Genomic DNA, 21,791 nt, shown 5'->3' with positions numbered 1-21,791 from the left:
CCAAGACGCCTCATGAGCATCCTGAACTGAAAGGGCAAGGTCTTTTTTCTTGTTTTTTACCTGTCAAGGGATATGCAGCACAGGTGTAGGATGGAGGCGGTGGTCAGCAGAACGTCCAGAGAGGTGCGGACCAGGCAGAAGGTCTCTCCGTAGATCCAGTTCTGATGGATCAGTTCTATGGCACCAAACGGCATCACCAGCACTGACACCAGCAGGTCAGCAAACGCCAGCGAGACGATGAAGTAATTGGTTTTGATTTTCCTGCAGCAGAAACAAAGATATATTACTTTCGGTTAACACTTTAGTTTAGAGTCCAATTCTAACCACTGTAAAATCCAACAGTGATTCTAACTAACACTTTTTAGTTAACTTTACTTAATGTCTTAACTTAATTGTAAAAATCTAGTAATCTGTACTATTCACATGCTTTGTTTACTAAGAAAACCCAAATTCAGATTAATTGATTAGTTTGAGTGTGGTTTTTGAGGCGGGGAAAATCTTAATGGACTTTTCACTTAATGGACTCTGTTTGCATTCACTCATTTCCCAAAGTATCAAGTACTCTCTGCAGTTCTTTTTTAGTTACTAGAACTCTTGTGTAAGTGAACTATACTAACTAAGCATTTGTCAGTACCACATACTATTCCTATTTCACTTTACTTGTTTGTTTTAAGGCAATCGGTTTGCATGCTTTTTTTAAGTAAGTCCAACTAATTAGATTTTACAGTGTAGTTGCTTATTAGCATGCATATTATAGGATATTGGCTGTTTATTAGTACTTAAAAAGCACATATTAATGCCTTATTCTGCATGACCATATTCTACATCCCTTAATTCTACATAATACCTAAACTTAACAACTACCTTACTAACTTTTAATAAGTAGTAATTAGGAGTTTATTTAGGCAAAAGTCATAGTTAATAGTTAGTTAATAGTGATAATTGGATCCTAATCTAAAGTGTGACCTTACTTTCTTCTCTTTTAGCTAAATACAATTTTAAATGTTTATTTTCTGTTTTTAAAGATTTTTAGGTTAAAACAAGTAGTAAACAAGCATGGACACAAAATATTTTTTTCAAAGTTGCAATTAAAACTATAACTAATTATAATTAATAAAATCAATAATTATTGAAGTGTTTTACAAGAAAATACTTCAGTCTTTCTACTGCAAAATTTCATGTTTAATTGAATTGCCGTTTCTTTGTAATTATTTGTGAATTTTACTAGCAATGTCTGAGTGAAAAAGTGTTTAAAATCCTACTACACCAATTTTTGCTTCAGTGTATTATAAATATTGTCCATGCGACTTGTGTGCAAACTAAATTTTCCTTTTTGAGTGAATTATCCCTTTAAATTCAATAATGAATGTAAACACAGCAGCTTGACAAGATGTGTTCCCTCATGATTAGGAATTAATATTCACTATTAAATCATTTGGAGAAAACAGTAACACGCGTGTTACTCTGTGTGTCTGTGCTATGTGTGTGGTACGTTGCTGATAGGTTGTCATAATGTTCGCTCCCCTTGATAATGTCCAGAGCTCTGGGCACTCTATTAATGAGTAATAAAACTCTTGCTTGAGCTTCTGAACACAGTTATCTATATATAGCTCACTGAGAAGCATTAATAGGCTCAAATCATTCTGTCACGCAACCATAACATGGCATAAAATCCACATACCAGCTGTCTATGAACAATATACATCTTTGAAAGAATGCAGAGAGGGGCACTGATTGGCTTTCATGAACATTTGACAGCAATTCTGAAGAATGAAAAGCAACATGCATCCAATAATTACACCATCAGATAGTGTGTCAGTGTTTACAAATCCCTTTTGGATGCATCATTAAAGCAAAATGGCACCAGATGTTCCATTTGACCCTAGCAGCCTCTTTTAAAGACATTTGTCATTACTATCACGACTTGATTCAAGTGGTAACATTGAGATTATTTCTAGATTATTTTCTCAGGACTGCGTAGAGTAGATTTTTCTGGTAGAGTGGAAACATGACCTTTGAGTGAAATAATCTGGGTGGTATGGGACAGGATAAGCAATTTATAAATCAGAAGGAAGTATAGTATGTGAAATAGAGGAAGGAATGTATGAATTGATGTGTGGCATGACGTTTGAGGAGATAAGAAGCCTAGCGCTGCCTCCCAGCTTTAGACACAAAAGAAACCAACAGCTTTTTCTGTACAGAGCTCCCTAAACTGTTTCTGTTCATAAGACATAAAACATGATGGCAACAGTTTGCAAGTGTGTATATATATAAACAATCCATTTTCAAGGGGTGGCTCCTTTAAGGCTTGTCAGTAAATGGCCACTGTTATGATTTGCTAACGTCATTGCATAGGAAACAGTGTCAACGTCCACTCACTACTGCATGCCAGTAAGTGTTTTGAAACCTTATCTACTGTGCCTCGTTTACAAAACAATCTGTAGTCAAATGCTCTGAACAAACAAAATCCTCAGACGTGATTCAGGACGCCACTAAAATAAACCATCCACTTGTTTCCGATGTTGGAATCCTTCTGAAGTCTCTACAGAGAAATACAAACGAGCTGTTTAAACTGGATGTGTCAAAGCGAACATTCATTCACTCTTCTATTTCTCCTGTTGTCGACAGACTTAAGTGTGTGGAGTATGTAAGAAACTGAACACATATCTACTATGTCCAGTGTAGACAGCATCAGTGATTAAAATGGGTTCTATTTTCTTTTGACGCGACACTAGGGCTGGGTATCGAGTTCGATACTTTCTAGGCACCGACCGAATTGTCGTTTGGTACCAAATTTCGATACCTAAGGGGTTAATCTCGTCAACGCCAGTGAGCCAATAAGCATGCAGCATAATTAGCTGTGGGGAGGCATCAAGGAAAAACACTAGTTTGCGCGATGCAATATTTGCGACAAGATAATGGCTGCCAAGACTGGCAACACAACAAATCTGATGAAGCACTTGATAGTGCATGGAATAAACTTAAAGGCAGGGTAGGTAGGAATGGTCTAAAAAACTTCTTTTTCAAATTTGTTTAAACTTTATGTACATATCAATACATAATTAAAATGTAAGTACTCTGAAAAAGAAAGTATAAAAATCGAGTGTCTGTAGACCTCTCACGACTGTTTTAAAGACAGTTCATTATTTCCATTCACTCCACCCCCTCCCTTCTGGGCTCCTTCCAAAGCCACGCCCCCAAAACACATGAACGCGCGACTCCAACCGCTGAGCTGAAGACGCATTATTTACCTGAGACAAGCAGAGAGGAAGGAGCACAGTGCATGTAGTGACATCATGTCAGAATCACATGTAATAAAAAAATCTAACGCTAATTGCTTATGAATATAAACAAATAAGATGTATTTTAGTACTCACTATCAAGCTTGCATATTGATATTGGTAAATTTAAAATATATATTTTTTGATTCGCTAACGAGCTAGTTATATAAGCTAAAAACAGGTTGCATTGATACACTTTTTTACATTACCATCAGTTATATTGTGATGAAGATGAATTTCGTGTAAGATTCATAACATATATGGTGTTCTGCATGTAGGGGTGGGAGATATTGACAAAAATGAATATCTCGATATTTTTTTCCAATATCTAGATATCGATATTCAGGCGATATTTTTGCCATCCTTCAAAGAAATGTGAGCAAACTGGCAAAGAAGGTCCAGTTGGTCTTTTGACTTGCTGCATTTGACCTATATTATTCTAGGCTATAGAAAAAAACAATAAAGGAGCTAACTAAACATAATCTGTGGCAGCCCCTACTTTTTCCACTTAAAAAAAAAAAAAAAAAAAAAAAACTTAACTAGGCACTTCTTGCAACAGTGATTATTAAATCAAACAACAATATTGTTGATGATCAATTCAAAGTAAAAAAAAAATAACATTTTCAAAACGGTATAAATCCATTCATTTTTCCCCCAAAACGCTATAAATCCATCTTTTTTTTTCTTTTTTTTTCTAAATTTATGGTTTGTCTTTTTAAAAAAGTTTTTGTCTTTTATTTTTCGTGTTTGCATTTATGAGGAAAAAACAATATTACTTGACAGTTCTCCATTATGGACGCGAGCGCTCTGAAAGCTGCACTAAGACTTTCAAACTTTAACAGAGACCTCAAAACAGAAAGCACAAAGCCTTTCTTTAAAACGAATTTCGTTTTGTATTAATTGTATCTTAATTTTAATATATATTTTTTTCATTAATTCATTAATATTTTCATTCCTGGATTAAATACATAAAGTAAATATAGGCTATCAATCACAACATAAGGTGCTTGAACTGGAGATTATATCATCGTGAACCGAACCGTAGCCTCGCCTCACAGGCCTAAAAAATGTGGAATATATTTACAGAAATCTGGTTCTAAACAAAACCATCCAAAACAAAATAAAACTATGTAGCCTAAATGTGCATTTCTCCGGTGCATGCGTTCACTAGCCTACTGCGAAGATCGCGAGTCAAATATCGTCAACTTCATCTTTGCAGCCGACACAGAAATTAATAAACAATTAAAATGTCTTATTGCAATATTTTACACATTCATAATCATTACTTTTGCTGGTTCTTTGAGGCAGCTTTTTAGGTTTATGGCGTTTTGGAAAAGAGCTCTTCACGTACGTACAAACACCGTTTCACCAAGGCACAGCAGCCCTTCAGCACATAAGAACAAAAAGAGAAAAAGCACGGACTTACTAATTACGAAACTTTGATGTGGTTGAACAGCTGAAACAGTCACAAATTCCTCTGCAACTCAAACATTCTCAGTACGAGTTATGAAGGAAGAGAACAGCATTACAGTTTTCAGCGCGTCCTCCTTTGATTGCTGTGTTGTGACTGGAAAAGTGCATGCAGGAGCACATGCGCAAAATGTAGGTTTGTAAAATGTCCTTTTGTAAAATAAAAATAATTTTAGGGCGAAGCAGAGGAGGTCGTGCAAGAGGCCGTGGCGTGCAACTAGGGTCCGAGGAAGTAGAGGCTGAGGACGGGGTGGTCGCTGGAAAGCCACGATGATATTGACACGCGTTTTATTTCTTTGTTTATCCAAAGACTTTTTGTTCATTACCTTTTCTTGTACTGTCTTCTTTTTTTGCCTTGTTTGCCTTCACTAACTGCATGCCGGTAATGTGAATTTTGATTGCTCTTTCTCTGCCATTGTTTTGCTATTCCTAGGTTCCGTGCCTCTCGAATTCCTCAAATCAAACGTGCGCGCGCAAGTGGGCAGATCCCGTGGCAAAAGGGTGGTTGCCATGGTTGCGAGAGAGAGTGACAGTCGCCTAAGCCAATCCTTTGATTCGTCCCGAATCGAAATAATGAGCTGTGTTTAATACAGATTAAACGGTCTAGAGTCACTTGATTTTTATACTCTTTTTTTCAGAGTACTTACATTTTAATTATGTATTGATATATATAGAAAGTTTTAACAAATTTGGATCTTTTATTTTTATATAATCCTACCTACCCTGCCTTTAAGAGCAGAAAGTTTCTCTGTCTTTGACTGCAAAAAGAACTGGAGCGCATCACAAATGAACCGAAACTCGGCGTATAGGCTACTTGAGACATACATGAGAAACAGGCATATAGAAAGCTTGAAATGTCTACTTTTAAACTAACCAATTCGAATCGAAATCAAATATTCTCTGATTATGCAATCCAAATGAAAGGTGTATTTCTCTCTATAGGCGCGTGCGTTCACTTTACTACAGAAATGACGAGTCAGCAACGTCAACTTCATCTTTGCAGTCAACACTGACTCAGAAAACACTAGTTTATTAATAAACAATTAAAATGCCTCCTTGCTAATTTTTCCCAGACACATTCATAATCATTAGGCTACTTTTGCCAGTGCTTTGTGGCAAGCTTTATGCGTGCTGAGGCCGAGGCATATATTCCGCCCCCCAGTGGCCTTTGAGTCTGTAAAAAACTTTTTTGAGGTAATATTTAATGTAATTAAAACAGACTTCATAAAATTGATATCAGATAAAGTATCGTTCAGGAACCGGTATAGAAGTCAAGTTATCGGTATCGATATCGAAAATGATTGAACGGGCGGGGGAAACATTTTTCACCGATGTCTAGGGGCTGTTTACACCAGGCCACTTCATGCGTTTTCTCAGATCAGATTGCAATCTGATTTATCAAAACGATTCCATTTACACCTGGTTACATAGGCTAAATGTGTGTGTGTTTTTTTGCGGATAAATCCGATCTTCAATTCCCGCTATATGCAGATTTAATGGAGTGCACGTCACCGAAAGCAACAGTTATGAGATACATTATTTTATTGATCATCAGCTAAAATTTCTGAATCAAAGCCCGCAATAAGAGAAAGCGGAAACAGCCCTGGTAAGATCATTTCGTTTCTTTACATTTAATGAAGATGATTGTGTGTTAAGCGTCTGCGACTTACTTTCACTTTGATTTGCACGTTGATGCTCAGCTTCTCATCTGCGGCGATGCGTGTTGCAGTAGTGTCGTCATATCTGACTAAAACGTGACATATTGCCTATAACACGCTCTCACATGTTTATTTTTTAATAAACCATAATTAACAACATATAAAAATGAAATTATCTTTAGAGTAAAGCCGCAGCCATCATTACCAAGCGCGAACCATTGACAGTGAATGAAACGAAGCGAACTTAGCCTACAGGCCGTAGTGTGACATGCATAAACCAATGGTGTAAACATAATCATAGATGACGCGCCACGGGTTTTTATTTAAAAGAAAGAACGTAGCTTATGTTTGTATGTAGGTCTAGGCAATTTATATTCACAATACTTAATAACTAATATTATTTTATTGCATTTGTATTAGTTGTTTGAAGAGTTAAAAAAAAATCGGTCGGTCTTAACGCATTTTACAACCAGCAAGTCGGTCGGACTAATGCCTGGTTCAGATTACACGATTTTTTTGTCTGTTACGATAGTCACTGTGTCAGATTACACGATTTTGACTCCTAAAAATCTTGTCATGTCGTGGACAAGAAACATGTCAGACTACACGTTGTTTTCCGACCAGTCATCGCGAGCCGTCTCACACACTCATTCACTCGCACATATAGCCTACACACGCTCACTCACATAACCTACACGCACTCACACACACACTCACTTTCTCTCTCTCTCTCACACACACACACACACACACACACTCACTCACTCGCACATACATGCATCTCTCTCTCACACACACACACACTCTCTCACTCACACACTCACTCTCGCGCACACACACAGTCACACACACTCACTCACTCACTCACTCACTCACTCACTCGCGAACACACACTCTCACTCACTCTCCCTCACTCACTCGCGCGCCGAAAATTAAAAAATGTAAAAATTAAACATGCTAGTCTTTATGTCATGATGTCGTGAAGCATCGCAGACGTGACGTAGGTTGTCGCCCACTATGACACACTATACGAGATGAAACGATCGAATCTTGCGTCCCGACGCCCGTTGTCGTTTGCGAATCCCCACGACACCCTACGTCAAATGGATCGTGCCAAAATCGGGCTAAAATCGTGTAATCTGAACCAGGCATAAAAGGGAAAATAAATAAATAATTGGGTCGGTACTAAATTGACAGGGTCGGTCGGGTTACGGCAAACAAGAATATTTTTAAGGATGACCTTATGTGCCACAAAACATGAGAGCGAGTAAATAATGACAGAATCTTTGGACAGACATTTTTGGGTGAATTAAGAACCTAAGAATCGTTTTACAGATTCAGAAGGAAATTGGCTGTCTCAGAAGGTCCGTATCAGCGGCTTCATTAGAATTTCACATTCTTGATGGCATTAACACTTTCTAGACGGTCTGAAATTATGGTAATTATACAGTAAGATATGATACAGTGTGGGTGGAGATCTGGAGCTTAAGCAAACAACCACGTTTATTTCCTGTCAGACTTGGACTATTTCTGTTAAAAAAAGGACTCGGAGCTCCATTCAGCCAGTGGCTTTCATTGATATAAAAACAATAGCAGCATAGTTTTCCAAGAACCCAGCAGGACTCCAAAGGAGTAATTAACAAGCTCCTAATTAAATACCCGCTGAAATGAAACCCAAAGAGAGAAGTGTTTATGAGCTGGTGAACTGCTTAACTAAAAAAAGAAAAAAGAAAAAACGCCCACTGTTGATGAGCTTCTTCAATGTTAACCATTAACCTGTGTATTATGTGTGAAAGACGAGATTACATGAGGAGGAGTGTTCGGACGGCCTATTTTAAGGACATTTATCACTATCATCATGACATAACATTTAGTGCATGACTCCATCTTTGACACTTCAAAGAGTTTCCTGGTAACCTTGATGAATGTAGATAATTGACATGACTTCAGAGATTTCATGACGAAAGCATGGTGCCTATAGGCTTGAGAGACTAAAGAAACCTACAATGTTGTTTTAATTACTGTTTTTACTGGATGAGCATAAGAGACTAAATAAAAAAACTAAATAATAATTAAAAAAAAACACAGATCACTAACTTTTGATACTGTGTCTTAATATTTTGGATAAAATATTAATCTTGAAATTCATCATATAAATCATATTGTATCATATTGCTTTTTTATCACAGTTTACTGGATACATATTCAAAAAATGCCCAGTTCTTTCTTCACTTTTTTTTTTTCTAATCAAAATGTGTGTTTTCTCAACAGAACATGTTTTCTTGGGAATACTGTTTTAATTGGTAAATGTATGTTTTCCCCCTGCAGGGTCTATGATTTCACTTTCCATTCTATTAGTCTTTTTTTAAATCCAAATTAACAAAGCACATCCTCCTCCAGGAAGTGAAATCACTTTCTGTTGGAAAACAACACCACAAACACTAGTAATTATACATTAATAATTATTCTGTGATGTTTATGGTATTCACTGGTTTAAAAACATCCCAATTAAAAATCATTCCATCTGTTTGACAAAAAAATTTCCTCATTCATGTAGGCGAACCAAGCAATGAGTAATTTTAGCTCTTTATTTGTCATCCTGTAAAGTTATAATGAATAAAGATGAACTGTCTGAATTTGATCTGAATATTTCTGAAGGTCTGCTATATCCTTTAATAGAAACACATGAATTCTGTTATTTTAAAAATTGCAGAGTGAGAAGAAACTACATAACAATGTCTGCCATTCAGATTTAAACCCTGCAAAACCTAAAAAGAACCATCCAGTAAGAATTACCTCGAACATGAGTCATGTCAGTTCACTTGAGCTGCACAAATGAAATGCTAAAAAGGGATGTTTTCCCCTGGGCTGTCAGAAAAGTGGAGAGCAGTGTGCGGAGATGGGCGGTTTCTGACCTGAGCTGCCGGTCCTTGCAGACGGCCACCATAACCAGCAGGTTGCCCAGGACGCTCATGAGCATGACCAGTGAAAGGAAGCTGATGAGAGCAACCGTCTTCACCAAGCTGTTGCTGTGGTAACAGAGAGAAGACACAAACTTATTCAAAATCAGTTGATTGCATGGAACGAAGAAAATACTGATAAGCGTCATACTCTTGAAGGTGACTAACAATAGCACAAACATTTCAGTTCCAGAAGACACTACTGGTGCATCATTTTCAGTGAAGAAATGCTGTCTTTAAAATGCATTTAAAGTAAGTTTGATTTGCTAATTGTTAAATGTTGACATTTAAGAAAGATTTTGCCACATCAATTCCCATGGAAACAGCTGCGTAAGAGCACTGCCCAGGAATAGAAAGCACATTGCCCACACAGTGTGGTCGAAAAAGACAAATCCTCCTTGTGAAAAAGATCATTTCTTTATGTTACTGATGACGTGAATCTTACCAATGTGTAGCATTGTTTGTTTCTAATCAATGGTGTTATAATGATTGAAACATTTATATTTCTGTATGTGCATTCGTTTCCAGTTTTTATTTACATTATTAGTGCAGTAAATCTGCATCCCAATTAAAAATCCTTTGTGAAGGATCATGCGACTGAAGACTGGAGTAATGATGCTGAAAATTGTGCTTTGCCATCACAGGAATAAATTACATTTCAAAAAATATTAACATAAAAAATGGTTATTTTAAATGGATATAATATTTCACAATATTACTGTTTTTACTGAAATCAAATAAATGCAGTCTTGGTGAGAGACTTTCAAAAATATTTAAAAAATCTTACCATGCCCAACACTGTAAAAATGTAATTTCAACTGAAATGACATTAAACTGACTGAATAATAGTGCATATTTTTGGATAAAATATTAATCTCACAATTCAACAAATTAGTCATATTGTATCATGTATCATGTATAATATTTTCACATTAGTTCTGAGCAGATATTCTAACATGAAAAACAATAATGCTACAAAGATTTAGATGGTAAACCGCATTGTGAAAATCATTTTCTTGTGTATTTTAGAGTTAGATAGAAAAATTACCATAATGCCTCTTGTATAACCTCTAAACTCAAAAGTAGCTCTTATCCGACGCATTGTTTTCCCTCAAGATTGACACTGACTATGTAATTGTAGGCTAAAGCCTGTTATTTTGACTGCAGGCTTTAAGAAGAGATAACCCCCTACCGCACATTAAATGAACGGCAGGGAATTTGAGATAACTGATAGAGAGTCAGCTCAACCGTAGAACGTTAGACACTTCTTTTGTTCATGAGCTATAAAGCTCTACCTGTCTAAAGACATAGTAGAAATCTGTGTTGATCTTGCAGTAAATGTCATGTCATGTCTAACGTGAATTTGTTGTTTAAAGATACAAATTAGAATAAATCAGAAAAGACAAGACAGCATGAAATGCGCAGTGTGAATTTAATAACCTCGAATTAGACCCTTCACTTAGATTACTTGGATCTGCTACTTTCTGTGACAATATATTGGTAATTTCAAGAGTTTCTATAATCCTAGAGTGAGATACTGTATATTGAATTGGCATTCATCCATTATGGCAGGGCTAGAGACTACTGGAGTAAAGAAAGAAATACAAATAGACAGAGAATTGAATATTATAGGTGCTAAGAAGTGAAGCAGGAGATCTGAATAAGGAGGTAGATGGAAGAAAACTGATCTCTCGAGTGAGGTAAGCAGTTGCTTATATGTCCTTGAAATTTGACTGGTTGGGATTAAATGAACACGCTCCTCTAGAATAAAACTTAATTTTATATTCATACCATTGAACATAAGTCTACAGTCCATAGAAAGTTTTTTAACAATAGGCCCGTTTCCATTACAGATTTGCCAAAACTTTTGCGATTTTTTTTCTAAATGTTGACAAAAAACTATTGCGAAATGACGCCGTTTCCATTAACCGATGTTATGCGACTAAAACATAATTTTTTCCTCTCGCGATAAATCATTCCAAAAATCATGGCGATGGATGTTGGTAGGTTTACGTATATGCCAGCCACTGCACTGACCATTATTATTAATTGAAGGAGACGTATGTGTGTTATCCAAGCATTAATGGTAAGGAACGACCCTTACACTTGGAGCGGCTGGTGTTTCTGGGTGTTTCTCCCTCATATCTGCTTCGAGGTCTTGATTGTGGCATTTCTTTCTTGAGGTTTAGAACCCAGTATTCCTGTAATTCTTTTGTCCTTTATGAATTTAATAAAGAACTCTGTCTCGTATTCTGTCCAAGGCGTCATCTATGTCAGGTGACCTGCAAATGCCATTGCATTCCATTGCAGTTTTGCGAAATATTTCTTTTTCAAATTGCCTGAAAAACCACCTCATGAATGGGAGTTTTTGTGAAATTGGCGTATTTTCAATTCGCAGGCTAATTTCAATTTGTAGGCTAATTTCAATTTGTAGGCTAATTTCAATTTGCGTAATGTGAAGGGTAATGGAAACGCGGCTAGTGCCACTTTTGCAAGTTTTCATCACATCAAGACATCCTCTTATGCAGACGACTTCTTGAACGTATTTTTTTTCTTTTTTCTTTTTTCACCAAATATCCTTCGTTGGAATTGGAGATCTGTTAATAAAGTAAAAAGTCAACTAATGTCAAGTTTCAGGTTGTGTGTGGATTTTCTGTTTGTATTTTTGATCAGTTCCTGTGTTCATTTGTTCTGTTTCCCACCACTCCTTTGCTTCTATGGTTACTGTCATTATGAGTTAATTTGTCCCAGCTGTGTCTGATTAATAATCTTGGTTCTGTTTGTACCCTTGCTTTCAGTCTTTGTCCGGTCTTTGTTTCTCCATTTTATATAAAATATCAAACCAAGGGTGTGTTGTAACAGTCAGTTCTCCTTAAAGCTGGACTACACTATACAATTTTAAAAGTATGAGCAGGTTTTAAAACACTAGGCGTCATACACTTGCCAACTTTATAAATTGTTACAGAGACAAATTGGGCATCATACACTAAATGACTGAGGATCATTCACTATTGTTGTTCCGAACACAAACTCACACGGCAAAAAAAAATATGCCTCATTGTTAGGAGACGCATGACAAACGAAAACAATGTGTTTTAAAATCGGCTCAAAATATCAAACTGTCTGTGTCCATCATACACTACGCAATTTTCTGTGAAAAATGTCAACTCCGACTGCCCAAAATCTACATATTGCACTGTAAAAAAAAAGAAATATGTGAAATTTACAGCAGCTGTTGTTGCCAGGAATTTTGCATAGAAATACTCTATGTAGTACTCTATAGTAGTAACATATAGTAAGTATACTCTACAGTTAGTAATATTTTAGGTTTTATTTTAGATTTAACTTAAATTTACAGTAAAAAAAAAAACATATTTAATTGACTAATAAAATGTTAATATACCAACCTATACTAATATCTGTTTTGAACCTTTGTAATACACTGACAATGTCGTGAGAAAGTCACATGAATCAAAGCCCATCACATGCAGCTATTCCACAAGCTGATTAGGTAAATACTAGGCTAAATATAAAATGCACAGTGTCATTCACAAAAATGCTAAACACCATCATGGTAACACACATGACATTAATTTAACAGCATTAGATGTAACAAAATCCTATTGTACATAACTGATTAGAAAAAAAAAAGAAACTGTAATTTCAACGAAAATAGGCCTACATCAAATATAAAATATAAGGTTAGATCTATTACAGTTAAGGCCCCGTTATACTTCAAGCGAAATCGAAGAACGAACTAGCGTGACGCCATTTCGTACAAAATCAGGCCAAAACGAAGTTCGTTTGGTGTTCGTTTTGGGAGTTCAAAACAGAAAAATTCGGGAAAAGTTTGCTCTGGCTGGTAAACACATTCAGACTTCCATTGGTGTCATGATGTAATAGGTAGGTGTGCCCTGAGGCCCCACCTTCTTTGACATGAACATCTTTCCCGGATAATTTCTTCTGTTCAGTCATTTGAGGTCGGACACTGACACTGTTTTTTCATTGTATATTTAAGTGATATTCAAACAAACATGACGTGATTTTACAAGAGCGATTTTACATTGCTAAAATCAGTTGCTTTCTTACTGCTGCTTTTTGCTGGGTATTTATTTTGATATGTAGAGGAAAGCATGTGGCATAATTTACATATTCATCTAAACTCAGCAGCGTGGTCGGTGTCGGGATGTTTGCTAACAGTATACTCAGTATACTCACGTACTCCAAACGTCTTTTTACCCCTAAGCAAAGAATGAAAAAGAATGTCACTCGGCTGTGTTCACTGTGTGTAATGACTGGTGAAACCTTTGACCTCTAGAATGTAATTGAACTGAGGGTGCAATCAGAACATAGCGGCTCAATCAAAGCACTCAGTGATTCGACCCTAGGTCATTTGGTACACGCTGTCCCTTTGGTTAGCTTCCGCTGCAAAACACCACATTTCTAGACAGCATGTTGGAATGCTTTATAATTTCTCATTTAAACTAATTAGGAGCTTTTGTGTCACAAGCGCATATTATATGAGTCTGAAAAGGGCCTTAATATAAAAACTCTACATTAAATGAAGTAGACATCAGTGTTATTGTTAACTTAATCTAAAACTAAAACTATTACAAATAATTATCTGTAATTTATATAAAGCTGAAATAAAAATTAAATATAAATTTTAGATAATAAAAAAAATCCACTAAACTTAAATGAAAATTATAAATGTCTTGGCAACAAACTGAAATAAGTACTAAACATTTCTAGAGCTAAAACGGAAATAAAACATAAACTAAATCCAAATAGAAATAAATATAAAAACTTATATACTACATGTCTTATTTATTTTTTTGTGACATGGACTCTTGATTTTCCAAAAGCAGAAGACAGACTCACATCTGCTGTGACTCAGTAGAGGGACTTTGACTTTGAGTAGTCTATCTGTAATATGATGTCATGTATAATTAGGCCAAATGGTACTTAAGTCCTACATGTTTTCTTTTCGGTGTGAGAGCCGTGTCAAAAATCCCAGACTCCAGACTGAACTCTAACTGAAAACATGCCTTTCCCTGAGAACAATGGCAACAGATCAAGTTAAACTGAAGTCCTCCTCAATCTACTTATAATATAATAAACTATTTATTATATAATTGTACTATTCATAAACACTACTATTTTAACAATTTATTACTTTCTCTGCTAAGAGAAAACGTCTAAAATATTGAGCCAGTCAAAAAGGGGGAAGTACGCTTTTTTTGCTGCAATCTCTGTTTTATTTATTATATACAGAGACATTTAATGCCAGAAAAGTGAAGTTATGCAGCCCTGTGTAAAAAAAAAGAAAGAAAGAAAAAATGATCCACCAAAAATGGAACAAAGACAGCTGGTGAAAAAACACAGTACTCTGAAAGCCCAGCACTGCAGCGTAGCCGGTTTGATCTGTCATGTTGTCTGCCACGTCACGTATTCAGCCCTACCTGTTGTTTTTCAATTGATAGTGATATGAAGGTTAGAAGGAAATTTGTTCTCAATTGCTGGGAAACCGTCCAAGAGTGGAACCGCTGACAATCTAAACCTGAACTTAGGCCCTTCATTTTCATTAATTCTCTGTGCAAAATGGGCAACAACATGTTCTGATTTCACAGCATCACTCGTGAAGGACAAATATGCTGATTAAAGGCACAAAGTGCACAGTGTGAATTTACCAAGATCAATGAACAATTGACCCTCACAAAAGCAGGCATTTGCAATTCTAAATGTGCAGTGGTGAAGCAAATTCTCCTAATAAACCTTAATGTGATCAGAATCTGTGCGTTTTTTATTAACTAAACAAACTTGTTAATAGTGTGGATAAGGAACAACATTAGTACATACATGGGTTTTGATCATATGGCTTTAAAATCATAAACTGCTTCGTTTGAATGTATAGTAGTGCAACAGTGCCTGTCAACTTTTTCAACAGCTTTGGTTTCAGAAGTATTTTTCCCATACATCTTTCCCATAGGGATTTAAAAAAAAAAGTATTTGGTGAAAAGTTAGAAGCCATGAACCAAACCAACCAGCTACAAGGTGAATCACAACATTATGTTAAACTTATTAAAGACTGTGTACTTAATGGCTTTAATGATAAAAAAAACTACAATTGCATTTAGCAATGACAATACATTTAAAAACAATAGAGAAATGTACAACTATTTAATGATATTTATGTGTATATATACACACACACACATATATATATATATATATATATATATATATACACACACACACACATATATATATATATACTGTATATATATATATATATATATATATACACACACACACACACACACACACACACAGTATATACTGTAAGCCATAGAAACAATATATTTTAAATTATACATAAAAATATAAGTATTTTGAGAGCTTAGGGAGACCGACTCGATTGCATCATTTGCAATGCTTTATGGGAGTGGGTGGGTGCTAAAGATTTTTCTGATTGGTCAGTTTGAGATTTATTTTGCAGAATCATGGATAAGGTATAGTTTTTTCACCAGGAATAAATAGTTAACAATGACAACTAAATTATGGCCCATTCTTATCAAGTGTGCCACACAAGTCCTAAAAAGTGACACCAAAATTGATCCAGTATAGCTCATAAACCCCACCCTCTCCATGCAATCTAATGGGACGTGAGACAAACAAAAACAATCAAATTACACTTCCAATAATTTTTTTTCCAAAGATGGTTTCTGCCATTTTAGGTAGTTTTTATCACGTTTGATGTAAGTTCAAGTGTTGTTTTTTTGTTTTTATTGTGACATCATGATTGACAGCTTTGATTGACAGCTTCTCTGAGTCACTGATCCAGACTGTTCTGGATTTTCAGGAGGAGATTGGAGATTCTGCGGGAGTGTGGGTGAGGCCACTTCACGTTCACTACTGCGCAGACTCGGGTCCTGAATCAGCGCAAAGATGTCAGCACCATATTGGGACATTGGCGGCTTCACTTTTCTACAGTGGAAGAGAGTGAAGGTTCATTGTCCATCTTTTTTACAGTCTATGATTCCAATTCACATTCTTCCACCATGATTTCTTTCATTATCATGTTCCCAACTCAGAAAGCCAGGGACATTTTCCTTCACCATGCAAACTTTGCCCAAAGTAAACTTTGGAAAACATCTTGCAATTTATTCTGACATGCTGCCCCAATAAATCAGCTAACCCTAGCCTTTGCTCATTCTTTTTTTTATATCTTTTTTTGACAAATGTGCCTTTGCTCTCCAAGACCAGTAAGTTAAGCAGACACCCTGCAGAATCATGAGATAAATCAGCAGTGACAATGTGAATGGATCTAGATTTTGTCCATAGGTCAGTGAATATTAGACCTCATTCGGCTATAGATTCGTATACAAGGCCACACACAACGTACACGACCTTCAGCACTGGGAGGGAGGGCAGATTGAAATACCCTTTACGTACAGTAAATCAGTATAGATTCTGTATAATGTTATAGCATAATAAAAGTGTTTTAAAGGGTATAAATTCAGGCCATTCAAGGCTGTTTATCACATGATATGCATCAACCTTGTTTCACTGGAGCACTACTGCTATTTGCTGAATGCCTCAGGTGAAGTATTTCAAGAGAATGAGAAAATTCACACGAGACAAAGAGCACAATTTTAGAAGTGCAAACACAAGGCTTACTTTCCAAACATCCAAGATGTGATATCATTTCCCCAGTTCCCTTTGCAGATGAACACTTCGCATCCCTGAATGAATACGGCATCTCAATGGAATTGAACTCTCATCCAATAGGCGCCAATTGGGAAATGCGTTGCCTGACTATTATAAATCATCTTTTTTTTTTTCCCATCCTGTTCTGCATATTGACAGTAATTAAATGGGAAATCTGTTAATAACTTGCACCTGGGAATGGGCTGGGCTACATGTCAAGCATGCCTTTTCTAAGGGCACATGTGACTCTTCCATCCTTGAGGACAAAAGAGTCTTTTGGGATGAATGTGAAAGAGTGTGGATCTCCAAAGGATGGCTGGCATGGACTCAAATGTGGATCATTTAGGGCTTGTAAGCTTCACACTTCTGGGTAATTTACAAGCATTTTTAGATGTCATGTCATCAACGCTGAATGTATTGTGGGGGCTGTCAGAAACCTTTACCCTTGATAAGGAGTGTTTGAAAACATGTCAAAGCTCAGATTTTCTCCCCATTTTGGCACATGTCAGACTCATCTGAGAAAGTAAATGGGCATATGTGTGTAGGAGCCTATAGATTTATGTACTGCAATAGACATGTTAGGCCATTTTTCTTGTCATGCTGAGTAAAACGGCGTTCCATACCCTCAATGTTATCAGTGTTACATATAACATCATGATAGTAAATCTGTGTTTTCTGTTCCACTTTATGTTTCTGAAATGTATTTGACAATGCTGAAATGCTTGAGTTAAATCACATCTTCTAAATTCTAAGGCCAGATTCATTATGGAATCTGTATAATTTAAATGTAGCATTTCACACTGTTTACCCAGAATAATAATCAGTGGTGTATTTGTAGGCAAGCATCAATATTACTATTGCTCTTACTTAATCAATTTAATCCCACAAGTTACATTTGTGACCAATATTTAGTGGACCATTATTTTAAAGTGATTTTTTTTATTTTTTTATTTTTTATTTAAAATAATGGTTGAGAGATCACTAGTAGTTCTTGAAGAGTGACTAGGTAATACTTCATTAATTAGTGATACATTTTATGACCACATTGAGAGTAAAAAAAAGACAACTGCTCACATCTCATACACGTTAATGTTGTGATTAGCAGTTAATTAATTAACTCTTTATAATTCATAGTTACTGTAGTTATTAGTTCTTAATTAGGCCAATCTCATTCAGCAATTTTTGATTACCTAATAAGGAACTATATTTGTCCTATATTTGATATTACTTACTGATTAGTTAATCTTGTTTCCAGTTACTTTCCAGTTAATAGTAGTAGCTGACGTGTTACTACTCATTTATCCTGCATTACTTCCTGCTATTAATGATGGACCATTATTCTAAAGTGTTACCAGATGCATACCAAACCTGTCATTAAACATTTACAACTGCTACTTTTGACATGTGTTAGACTTAATAAAGTAAATAGACTAATGTGTGCAGTAGCCTATAGATTTGTGTACCACAAATTTGAGTAAAAAAAAGTAGTATGCCCAACCTGTCATGAAACATATTTAAAGCCCACTGTAAAAGTATAATGATTAAACAGTCTATAATTAATTTATTAATAATATATCTGGAGTTTAATAAATCTTGCTTGATGAACAATGTTTACAATGTAAGTGGGTCACAATTGAGACCCGTGGGAAAAAAAGAGAGCACCATTTTTGAATAAGTAACTTATTATGTCTCATTACATTCTAAAAATGATTTCAAAGTATTTTTACAAAGTTTTGTTAATGATAGAAAAAAAAAAAAAAAATATATATATATATATATATATATATATATACAGATAGAGATAGAGATAGAGAGGAAATTTCTTTCTTTTTTTTGTAATATTCTACTGGGCAATTTTGTCTTACAGGGCCATTCTGGACTCAAACGTTTCCCGCCAGATAAGACTGTGACCAAGAATAAACCACATACTTTCACTTGTATGAAAAGACATGTAGTTTGTTTCATTGGTCGATCCGAAGGAGAAAAAAATGCATGATGCTGGTAACAACAATTTGATATTAAATGGGTTCACAATAGTAATTTGAACAAACACCTATATATTTAAAGTACATTAACCCCCTGGGGTCGACAATTACGCCGGTGTGATTTGTTCGCTTTTTTTCTTATCAGTTCAAACAAGACTCCAAATACTCTGTTGACTTTGATCTTACAAACCAGTTTCATTCATCAATCGATCCTGTTAAGTGTGTATTATTTTTGTGTATACTCACAATAAAAACAAAGTGTTGTGCTTTTTGCCAAATAAAGAAAAATAAACATGATGCGAGTTCTGCTTTCTCTCTGTCAGTGAAGTCAATTCTGAAACGCTTCCGAAAATGAACAATAACTCAGCGAATACTCCGTCAAACAGGCATACAGACACACAGGCATGAAGCATGAATTTTCTTCTTTTAAACGAAGTAATTTTTATAAAAAACAAATATTCTCAGTTTATGTAATCTGTATGAAAAGAGAGAGATGTCAGTCGTTCTCATCTCACCTCATTATGTTTTAATGTGACCCCGCCCACGGAGAGCGCGCGCTATTCAAACGCAAATGATTTTCACAGTTTGCATGGATCGCCTCAGAGGCGATCCATGCAAACTGTGAAGCCCCCATATCAGCTCGTGAAAACACACCAAGTTTATTCAGATCATTGTACTTGTTTACACCGTCTCGCGGCGCTGTGAGGAATAATACTATCGTAATAATAATAATGGAAAATTTACCTCAGAAGTGCGGGTATTTCGAGGAGCAACGGATCCTGAGATGAGAAATACTGTAGTAAGTTTTTCCGTTCTCAAGTGAATCGCGTTTCTGTGTGTGAATGAATGAACGGCAGAGATGCGCGCTGTTTACCACAACTCGCAAAAAGACGGTTTAAATTTGAATCGCGTTTCTGTGTGTGAATGAATGATCCGCTTTTAGCAAACTATTTTGCTATACTGAGATGAGTAAAAATCGACTGAAATATGTTGAAATAAAATGTATTTGTATAAGCAACGTATTAAACTGCAAATTAACATTTATATTTCTTATATAAACGAAAGACCTATGTTACAGACATATGAAAGACAACATTTCGTTGACTAGTTTTGGATAGATTATACATTTTTACTGTAAAATATCTGCCACCTCAAATAACCTTTTGTTTGCCAATTTTTGCTCATATGTTAAATATAGTATGTTTTGTCAAAAATAAAGTAATCAAATAATATGTTATTATGTGTTTGTTCCAATGTAGCCTAGGCTATATCCAAAGTAATGAATCCTTAACTTTGAAATATGTATGATAAAATGTATACTTTAGTTTTTACAAAGAAAGATTACACTTGAATTGTTGTTGTAATTGTAACCTTTTTTAATAAAAAAATATATTTACAAGGTAGATGTAAACAAACTATTAAAAGGTAACTATAAGCCTTTTCTTTAAATAATTTTTATTGTGTTTTATTAGTGACAAATTTGGGGAGAGGATACATATTCCAAAACTGAAAATACAGTATGAGAATTAACTGCACAATTACTAGACATGTTTTCCTTGGATATTAAGCACAAGCACAATTTGTAAAAAAAAAAAAAAAAAAAAAAAATGAGATGCTTCCAACTGTGAACCAATTTGGTAGAATATATATATATATATATATATATATATATATACATATACATATTGCTCTTGCATTCTTTCTTGTGGCTCAGTGACACACCTGAATGAATGGCTCATTAAGTATGCGGGCCCCATTTTCTCCTCAGGTGTGAACCACTAAATATGCATGATGGTGTTGGATCGTTGACGCCCACTCGCATATTGCCTTTCCAAACAGAAAGTGTCTTGCAAACTTTAAATCAATGTATTGTTTTATGTGATGATGAATGATTAGGCAGGATGATTTTCAGATCATTTTGAAGAAAAAACTCTAGGCGACAACATCCATTAGTCCAAAGTCTTGTGGACACATATTTAGTATGTGTTTTGTGGCCTTATTTCAGAAACTTTATTTTTAATTTTTTTCAATAACCATGCATAAACATTATTCTCTCAAAAATACAAACATGTACATGCACGTTGCTCACATATTATGGTAGCCCTGTTTGTGCTAATAGAGTGTAATTACACCTTTGCCATTAATATGTTTATAAGCAACTGAAAAAAGCACAAATGTCAGGGCATGTCAGAACATATCAAGGACCCCAAAAACACCTCAGACCCCGGAGGGTTAAAGGATAGACTGGAACCAAAGTGATACCATATATATCCGAATATCATATATCTCTTAACCAGCTCTTTTATAATAAGCTAGAAAACAACCATATAGCAACTACCACAAACATCCAAGGAACCACTGAGCAAAGCCCTGGAAAGCACCCAAAACACCCTTGCATTGTGGGTGTAATTTTTGCAGTGCCAAACACCACACAAAAACACAAACTATCATTTTAATAGAGAAGCCTCCATTAATCAACATGTTGTTTAAGACTATAAAGTGTTCAAACAGCTTATCTTTTGATCAACTAAACTAAATCATTCCTCCAGAAACAGCATCAAAGGCTCGCTGTTTTCTGTTTGTTTCTGATCGTGTTATCATTATTACAGCTGGAAATCTCCAGGGTGAGGTGGACTATGCGCCCGGGTAGATTTATTGCAGCCGAGCAGATCCAGTGAATAATCCAAAAAAGCAGCGCTCCCGTTTGAGCAGCGGTGGGTTTCCCTG

The 21,791-nt window shown here is 35.6% G+C and overlaps 1 protein-coding gene across 3 annotated transcripts in view; it reads right to left on the bottom strand.

Annotated features, from left to right (window-relative positions):
• Nucleotides 1-21,791, bottom strand: part of htr4 (5-hydroxytryptamine receptor 4) — a 116,773-nt gene that overhangs the window by 67,018 nt on the left and 27,964 nt on the right. For all 3 annotated transcript variants that reach the window (XM_084133173.1, XM_084133171.1, XM_084133172.1), the window contains exons 3-4: nt 9,325-9,438; nt 61-261 (exon numbers count right to left, since the gene is read on the bottom strand). In XM_084133173.1, the coding sequence (XP_083989299.1) occupies nt 61-261; nt 9,325-9,438 (315 nt within the window). The remainder of the gene's footprint in view (nt 1-60; nt 262-9,324; nt 9,439-21,791) is intronic.

Source organism: Abramis brama, assembly GCF_963993115.1.
Source record: "Abramis brama genome assembly, chromosome: 13".
Lineage (NCBI taxonomy): Eukaryota > Metazoa > Chordata > Actinopteri > Cypriniformes > Leuciscidae > Abramis > Abramis brama.
Note: the sequence above shows the minus strand (reverse complement) of the source record. Positions and strands in the feature narration are given on the sequence as shown.